General features: G+C 40.3%; 1 protein-coding gene across 5 annotated transcripts in view; it reads right to left on the bottom strand.

The window, feature by feature from the left end:
- The window catches only part of Fmnl2 (formin like 2), a 275,210-nt gene that overhangs the window by 84,533 nt on the left and 181,076 nt on the right, over positions 1 to 9,601 (bottom strand). For all 5 annotated transcript variants that reach the window (XM_028769172.1, XM_028769169.1, XM_028769171.1 and 2 more), the window contains exon 4: positions 5,075 to 5,151. In XM_028769172.1, coding sequence (XP_028625005.1) covers positions 5,075 to 5,151 — 77 coding nt within the window. The remainder of the gene's footprint in view (positions 1 to 5,074; positions 5,152 to 9,601) is intronic.

A 9,601-nucleotide genomic window follows, 5' to 3' on the forward strand; every position in this document is an offset into this window, starting at 1 on the left:
CAGTTGAGACCACATAGATTTGTTTATCACATTCTATGCCCTACGCAATGCTGGGGCAAAAGCATTCCTGCTGAAGAACAACCTCAGTAAAGTGATTTATTAAAGCTCAATGGTGAGTTTCTTTCTGTTTCTTTTTTTTTTTTTTTTTTTTATTTATTTATATTTATTTTTATTGATGAGTACACTGTAGCTGTTTTTCAGACACACCAGAAGAGGGCATCCAATCTCATTACACATGGTTGTGAGCCACCATGTGGTTGCTGGGATTTGAACTCAGGACCTCTGGAAGAGCAGTCAGTGCTCTTAACCGCTGAGCCATCTCTCCAGCCCCTCTTTCTGTTTCTTTATGACAAAATCAGATGCCACATGAGAAACATCTGCTGCTCACCCATGCACCTGGGCAGACTTGTGTGGGGCAAGGAAGGAGACATTTTTTTTTCATGGACAGCCAGTTCACTTGTAAAAATGACTTATAAACTGTGATAACATTTGGGGCATGGAAAAACAGCTCCTCCAAAATGAATGAAGTCAGCCTGGTGCCTTGAGGAAAACAATATTGGTCACTAATGTTTTTCAGCTTAAACAAAATTAAGAATTTAGGAAACCCTGTGTTTGAACTAGTTTGATAGCTTTACAATAATTAAAAGTATATCCTGATGACAGTGGTGACTATCAACCAGAATAGTTAAAAAAAAATATTTAGCCTGGAAGTGGTGTCCCATGCCTTTAATTCTAGCACTCAGAGGCAGAGGCTGGTGAATTTCTGTGATTTCAAATCCAGCCTGGTCTACAGAGGGAGTTTCCAAAACTATACAGGGAAACCCTGTTTCAGATAACAACAACAACAACAAAAACAACAACATTACGGAATGACATGTTTCAGCACTGGAGAGAGTAGAGTACCTCAAGGAGCCTGCTTCCCGAATGATCCATTGAAAAATCATGTTACAGGAGCCACAGGTAAAAACATCCAGCCAGGGCATGAGACAACACGATAGATTTTAACAGAAGACAATACAGTGTTAGTACTGTTAGACACTGTTGCTCAGAGAACTTTAATGTGCTATCAGAAGAATCTCTATAATGATCTGAAAAGGCCACTTAAGAACTCAAATTTTCCAAATGTTCTTCATCTGCACCAAACAAAAATAAATATCACAACAAGCTGAATGCGGTGTCAGGAACACCCAGCTGCCTTCTATTGCAAAGATATGAAAGAAGATTCTCAAGAATTTTTATGAGAAAATAAATAAAGCCATTCTTTACAAGGAATATTTGTTACTTTGTTAAATAGTTACATTTCACGAAATGTTACATGTGCTAATATTCATAGGAGTATATATGTTTTTATATGAAAACTTTGTTACTAAATATTACATATTAAGTGAACTTAAAATTTGTCAATTTTCGTTTCTAGCATGGTCAGTGTCACTAGACTCCAGTCATACAAGCAACAATAGTTTAATGAAGTTCAAAACCATTTGCTAGAATAAAGGAGTCTAGAATGCCAAAACATTTGGGAACTGTTACTACGGATATGGCTTTAGATGCAGACAAATCCTGGTTCAAGTCTCAGTGCTTCTTACTAGTATGTGGTGGAATAAAATTAGCACCTGACCTTCAGTTTTCCCATGTATATAACAATGGCTCCGGGTACAGAGCAACACCACACACATATTTACGTGCAGTAATGCAATCGATGTGCCTAACACAAGGCAAAATGACCATGACTTGGATGATTTCCAAAGCAGCTCCATGGAAGAGAGAACTGATCACAGAGTAGACACACAGACACACATGCACACGCACACGCACACGCACACACACACACACACACACACATACACACTTGTGTATATCTTAGAAGAGTATTGGCCATTCTCTTTCCTCTTTGATCAGGAAAGGTCTGCTCCAGCCAGCACTGACCCACAGAAAGCCTGACAGTCTAAGAGAAGAGGTTTTCACTAAGCATTTCCTCACAGCCATCTCTTCTCTACCGATTTCCCACAAGCCCTGGGAAATTTGCTACATTCCTCATGCCTGTTGTCTCAAACATCTACAAGTGAAGTGTACATCTTTTAGAATGTCTGTAACCTTGCATTCAGGCTAAAAAGGAACTTTCTATCATTGTAGGCAGTGGTATTAAAAGGAATCACCTACACGGCAGTTCCATGAAATGCAGCTAGCAAACCTCTCCAGCTCAACCTCTCCACCACAGAAATCACCCAGACATCTGCTGCACCTTGGCTTCTGCATGCTTGTATGGCTCACCAATGTAACAGTACTAAGTTCTTTTCAAGAATATTTCAAGTAATTTCAGGGGTTTGGATAAGTCATAATCCAATACTTCTCCAATGCTATAGCTCTTAACAGTAGGGAATGGGATTATTCTTAGCCAAAGTCTTATTTCAACATCGATGAAAACATTGTCTTTCTCAAAAAGATTGCTCCATTTATAGAATCTTAGGCTTATATGAAACTCAGAACAAACCCTTCACTTGATGAAGCTGCAGCTGAGGCTGTTACCTCAGCAAAGCCCACTCTCTACTTTTACCTTGAGACCCAAGCATGTGCCAAGAATGATTTTTCTCAGGACACATGGATTTTAAGTGTAATTTTGGCTTTTAATTTCTGGAAATCATGATCTTCTAAGCACTAAGGTCGCTTTGGGTAAACGAGACCACATTTTACACATGGACTTCCTCAGGGTGATGTTATAAACTGCTGTTGAGTCATTTCCAGATATTCTCCTCAGCAAGTTTAAGAAGCAATAGTTGTCAGATGTTGAGTCTCCTGTATCAGACCCAGGGACTTCATTCCTGTGAGCTAAGGGCTGCTACTCTCATTTAACAGGTCAAAGGCTAATACAGCTCACATAGTAGGAGCAGAGAGCTTGTGGAATTTAAATTTATCAAAGGTCAAATTAATAGAAGGGGTCACGCAAAGGCCTACACCAAGACCTTCATCAGACAAACAGGTGCCCAATTATCTTTCTATTATCTTATCTAGAGTGCATGTGTGTATGTGTACACACACCCGACCCATAGATCATAGCATACAGAAATTCTTCATGGCAGCCACTGATAATTTTCATCAATTAGTTTTTCTTCAGAATTTGTTCCTATCAAAAGATGTTAAGACACTAAGTTAGGAGAATAAGGAGAAGTCAAAATTTCCTTCAGCATGAGCATGTGCAGGAATTGTTTGCATATAGACAATGCTTCCCATGGCCGCCTCCACATCTACAGCCATTTTCCCCAGGGGTTTCACATAAATAGCAGCCAAGGGAGAATCTCAGCAGGTGAGGATGGAAAGAGGAAACATCTTCGTGCATGCCTACTGTAACCTAACAAGTCACCCCATCTGCTCACAGACTGCACAGGCTCTTCTGATCCTCCAATTCTGTATTAGACATGATCATCGTGCTTTAGAATTTGATAGTCAACTAGATATTATTGCAGCAATTCTTGGAGATCTGCTGTAAATTATTCCACAGTTATTTCAGTTGAGAACTGCCAAGGCATAGAGTTGGGCCATATCAAATGGAATCGAGTTCCTCATTCATAAATAGCAGAAGCTATTTAATTTCCTAAGTTCAGGTATCCAATTGAATTAAACAACCACCACCTTCATCTTGAGATAGACAATCTTCACTGCTTTGAGCCTAAAGCCCTGCTAGGAAAAACAATTTGGGAAAAAGACCAGAGTGGTTTTCAGCCAAAGCACTGGCCTTACCACTGTGGACTTTCTGCGATTCACACGGCCACCACTGAACCTCCATTCTTTTCATCTTGAAAATGAGAGATTAGACAATTTTTCCCAGTTTGAAAATCATGATTTCATCATTTGTTTTTTCTATAGTCCATTTTTGGAGACAACAAAAATCAATTAATTTATGGAGAGTTTGTTCTCAACGGGCATTCTACCTCAAAGTCTCCTGTCGTGACCCTGCACAATCATTTCCATACTTAATAAAACTCTGAAATAACTGTGCTAATAAAACATCTAACTGGCTTTTACCAATCCATCTAAAGTAGAAGTAAATTGCAATCCATGTCATACATCTATTTTTACAGAATACTCAGTATGACTATAGTATAATACTGGCATATAATTCCAGTTCAATATTTCTGCAAAAAAATGTCAGAGGGGAACATTGGAAAAGATATTGAAGCCTATAGTCTTCACTCTTCTCTCATGGTAAACTCATAAACCCAAACTCCAGAAATTATAACCTATCCAATGTTTTACTCTACTCTGTTCATGTCTATATTCCTAACACTTAAGAGACTAACAGTACGATTGCTCAGCATCTGAAGACAGCCTGGCTACATAGTGAATTCGAGGCTAAGCAGAGAAAGACTTGTCTACAAAGGAAGAGTAGTACTTTCTAAAAAAACAAGAGTTCAAAACAAATTATGTGGTATCATATAGCCTTGGAGATAAGACACCTAACAAGAAAGTCCTATGTATTATGTTATTCCAGGAATAAGGGGAAATGCAAAAACTCTTGCCTGAGGCAAAGTAACCGTGAAGTTATATGAAAGGAACTCTCAAAAATGTATAGTGAAGTCATTCCATGAACTTCATTTTTCCTGTATGGAATACTTCACAGTCTCAAGTGTTTAACATGAAAGAAAGGGACACAAGAAATGTCTCAAATGCAAAGAAGTAGGGTTAGACAACAGCCCTCCGGTTTCCATTCTTTTGTGAACAGAAAGAAATTAAAGAAAGAAAAGTAGCTAAAGACAGACAGTTCAAGGATCTCAGTTCACTCCCATTCTTGAATGTTCCTCAGTGGCCAGACCACTGTCCTATATACATGAAGCACTTGTCATGAACTGTCCATATTTACTTCAACCAAACAAGTAAATACAGAATTGCCATAAATACCCACATAAAGGGCTCCCCATTCTGCCTCTACTGATTCTCACAGTTGAGATAAGGAGACTAAGGAAGACTCCCCTCATATAAACCTTGGTCCTTTAGTAAATATAGAAGCTCAGTTTTTAGGTATGGTTCAGTCATTTTTTAACATAAAATGTTAGTGCTAACATTACAGGAGCATACTTACCCAATGTGGTTAGTTCTTAATGAAATTTCCAGTTCTCTTAGCACTTGTGTAGATTCTTGAACACGCCTCCTGAATTTCTATAATTTAACAAAATATGACCTTAGTACCTGGTGCTACCGCAACTTACTTATAATAAATTTAATGAGACATGAAAATATATTTTATTCTGACGTATATTTATCATATTTCCTTTGTTTAATCTAAAAGCACACAAATCTTGGTCATAAAAAGTAACTTAGAAGAAAGGACAAGGAGACTTACTTACTTCATGTAATATTCTAAAGCAGATTATTTTCCCTACCCTACATATACATATAATAATCATCATTATGCCTATTGTTCAGGAAAACCACCTCCAGTTTCAACAAATCATCAGCATGACTATAGATATAAGACACATGTGTACCTATGGCAATGTATTGAAATGAAAGAGTAAATGGTAAAAGAAATAAAAAGAAGACGGGCCTAGGATGATGTGAGTGCATAGGAAATCAAACATGATTTCAAGAGTGTTCCTGCCCAAGGAGTCACTTATGAGCTCAGCCATGAAGCTCAACCAAGATTTGGTGGCCAGGGTTCTCATTAGAGGCTGATCTCATTGGCAAACTACCTCACTCAGGCAACAATTCCAGATTCCAGCAATAAATCAGGTCTTCAGCATAAACTGCTGTTTCCATAAATTATTTAGACACAGAGAGCTTTTATGGAGAAGTCAAATGAACTCTGATGGCCAACTTTGTAAGCATGCCCTTCTAAGAGACAGCAGTCTTGAACCTAATAGTCTCCAGTTGACTTAACGTGTTCCAAAACAAACATTCAGAGCCAGCTCTTCCAACTAGTCCTCCCTTGGAAGGTCAGTCATGAAAGTTCATGTGCACATGCACATACCCAGAATGCCCTTCCTTATTCTTGCCTATCAAGATCCTATCTCTTTTCTAGGTCTACCTTGTCCTTTCTTCAATGAGTTCTGCTATGATAATGAATATATATATAAATCTAAGAAGTCTCCAAGATACAATGGGCTACTATGCCCATCAGTTCTCTGGAGGATTATTTCCCTACGAAACCTTAACAGCGACTAACCTTAACAGTAAACCTCAGGCCACTCTGGGAGAAGGAAATGCGATGCACAATGTCTTTTAAAAGGTCCAGGCTATCTGTGCTGCAGCCTAATCCCCTCAAGCTTCTTGGCTCACTGGAAAAAGTTTTGTGAATTACAGCTCAGGATATAAAAGACCCTTGTCCTCCTCTGCCACCAAGTACCATTAGAGGCCTCCATTCCCAGGCCACTAATCATGGCTCCCATACTTAGAGGAATCACATCAAAAAGGCAAGAAAGAAAAGGTTAGTAGCAAAATTCCAGATGGGGGGTTGCAAGAGCTATGCCACATTCATGGGGACCATTAGCCAAAGGAGACCAGCAACACTGCTTGGCACAGGCAGGCTCCTGCTGCCCCTTCTCTTCTCAAAGTTCCTTGCTTTCTTGAAGTCACTGGAACAGCTATTCTCAAACACCATATAAAAAAAAGTCTTCTTGGATTTTTGTAATTAACATATGGTAAGATATATGTAATAAAAATATCCCAAATATAAGGAAAAAAGAAAGTTGTTCTGTTTCTGCTGCCAAGAAAGACCTAAAACTGGCAAGGCCATTGACAGTTTGGAGAGATGCTAGACTGGCTCCCTGCAATGAGTATACTAAGCATGGGATAAGATATTAGCAGAGGAAGTAGGATGGGGGCCTGGCTAAAGACCAAAGTTCCATGCTGCTGCCTGTTAAGATATTTCAGATAGGTTCTTGGTACTTTCTACTGGTCCCTAAGTCTTCTTCCCAGGCTTCAAAGAAATCATCCCGGATGGTCTTCTACAACGAGCACAAGCATAGTACTTAAAATATAATACAGTTGTAAAGAGCTCGGACCAAAGGACATGAGGAACTAGGGAGGGAAAGGGGGAGAGAGAGAGAAAGAAAGAGAAGCAGATTGATATGGATACTATACAGATTCATACGTATATGTGTATGTATATACAGAGAGACACACCCCAACAACACAACTAAATCAAAGCACTGAGCTAGTAGTAGCAGCAGCAGCAGCAGCAGCAGCAGCAGCAGCAGCAGCAGCTAGCATTCATCAGATATTGGCTATGCCATGCACTGTAACGCTGCAACTGTCTGACCCTCCGCTGACTTCGCTGCTGTCCTGCATTCTCCAGGGAGCAGCTCAATTTCCAGTTGGATTTTGGAATGCTTTAGCTCCACTTTGCTAACACATAATCCGTGAGTGTTAACACTCTACACTTCTAAAATGCATCCACAAGACTTTAAAGCTCTTCAAAGAGTAACCTTGAACCTGGAGGTCCAAGCAGAAAGCAAGGCCAAGGAAGGATGCACTACTGTCTCCATCTTCTCTCTTTCCTCCCAGATACAGGACACAGCCACCACCCTGGGAGACAGCAGAGACAGGGTGAGCCACACAATAGGTTTCTCCTCACCAATGGAGAGTCAGGAAAGAACCAGACTCCTTTCTTCATGGTCTGTAACCTCTTCCCATGCCAGACATGAGCACAGCCTTCCCTGAGGCTCAGGCTAATAACCACTGGTATAAAATGAAGAGGCTGGTTTGCAAAATCCTGGGCTCAGAGATATCTAATTTAGGTTCTTCCGTCCCTACCCTAGGGGGTTTCATTAAAAACTATTCTAAACAAAATGTGCTTGGGTATTTTCTTTAAGGGCAAATTAAGCATCTTCTATTCAATTCCAACAAAAGATTAATGAATGAACTATTTGAGGACCCTGACCAGCATTGAAGGAAGCCTGCTCAGCCTAGACAGTCTGGCTAAAATGTAAAGGCCTGGTCTGACCACTCCCCAACACCGTACCACAGCTGAGAATTTTAAGCTCATTTTTAACTGAAAGCCATGCCTTATTCCAAACAAATCTCCTTTTTTCTGGGGCTTAAGCATTACAATTATGTAGTGTGGAACAGATCCTTTCCTACTGCTTGCTCCTGACAGAGTCTTATTACAGCAGGGGGTAGGGGTGCTAATCCTACCTCCATTCCATTTCTCTGGAACAGAATGACAGACCTTGAAAGACAAGGCACAGACCAAACAAGCCCATTCAGGTGGACACATGGGTCAGGACAGAGAAATTGGTGGTCAATACAACTGCCATCGGGCCCATTCCTCTTTATTAAGTGATCCAGGAAGGAGTGAGATGTTTAACAAGAGGTGCCCTGGTTTCTTCTGCTTGGTTTTCTTTGTCTGCTGAAGTGTGGGGCTGGGAGCCCAGGCTGTCATTTCTGGAAGAGTGGGTATCTCATGCTTTCTTTCTGGAATGTGGGACTGTTTCTAGAATGAACTGCATGCTACAGGAGGGAAGAGCTCACTCTGTCTGTATTAAGAGCTGCCATTTCACCCCCACGCAGTTCACATCAAGTGTGCCTAGGGCCAGTGGAGCACTTAACTATCATCTCAGGCCTGCAGATTTCTAAAGGACCAGCAGAGTTATTCTGTGTAGACTGAGCACCCTTACAGAAATAAATAGCATAGACAAAACTGCCTTTTTTTTTTAATTCCTAAAATGTGGGATTTATATGTCGTGTGTTTCCCAGGTGTTTCCTGTCACAGCTTTCCCTAACCTGTAAAATTAAGGCTGTTCTCTGCCCAGGGAAAGAAACAAATCAGAGAAATTCACAAGAATTAAGCAGCTATTGCCTTCTTAAGAAAAAAAGGAAAGGGAAAAAAAGCTATTGCTTTCTTAAGAAAAAAAGGGGGAGAATGGGATTGTTGAATACAGACCTTTTTTTAAATGATCATGAAATTTCTGAGGGGAAAGATATTACCAAGGGCATTCACAGAAGACCATGGGACATGCAAGAATTGTACGGCATGGAGCCAAAGCAGGAATCTCAATTTTTTTCTTTTCTTTCTTTATTTTTTTAATGTGCATGTTTTGCCTACTTGAAGGTAGGTACACCACTTCCTGCCTGGTGTCCCCTGAGGTAAGAAGAGGGTGGTGAATGCCCTAGAACTGTGCTTGTGCTGGGAACTAAACCCAGGTCCTCTAAAAGGACAACAAGCGCTCTAAACCACTGAGCCATCTCTCTAGCCCAAGAAGCTCAAAGTTTCAATCATTTCTATTGTTTAAATTCCTCTTGTCTGCAAGAAAAGATTGCAAATAAAACAAAGGCTTGGGAGGTTTCCAGAGGAAATAGGAACTACTTTTTTGGATGACCTTTTTGGGGGTGGGGGTGTATATATAGGTAATGAAGAGTTAGAGTAGAAAAATGAAGAAGAGAGAGAAAAGTTAGAAAAGGGGCGGAGTGGAGAGGGAGAGAGACACACATGCACACAAAGTGAAGAATGAGCCAAGATCCCTGGAAACAGCTAACCAAGAGAAGTGTGCTTTTCCTCTCTCAGGAATCACCACTGACACAAACAGGGAATTCAGCTCAAGGAGCCTTGAAAGTGGGAATGTAGAAGGCCAGGGGAAGACAAGTGCTATGTGGTACAAAGTCTTTACTC

The sequence above is a fragment of the Grammomys surdaster genome, unplaced genomic scaffold (genome assembly GCF_004785775.1).
Source record: "Grammomys surdaster isolate TR1022 unplaced genomic scaffold, NIH_TR_1.0 191, whole genome shotgun sequence".
Taxonomy (NCBI): domain Eukaryota; kingdom Metazoa; phylum Chordata; class Mammalia; order Rodentia; family Muridae; genus Grammomys; species Grammomys surdaster.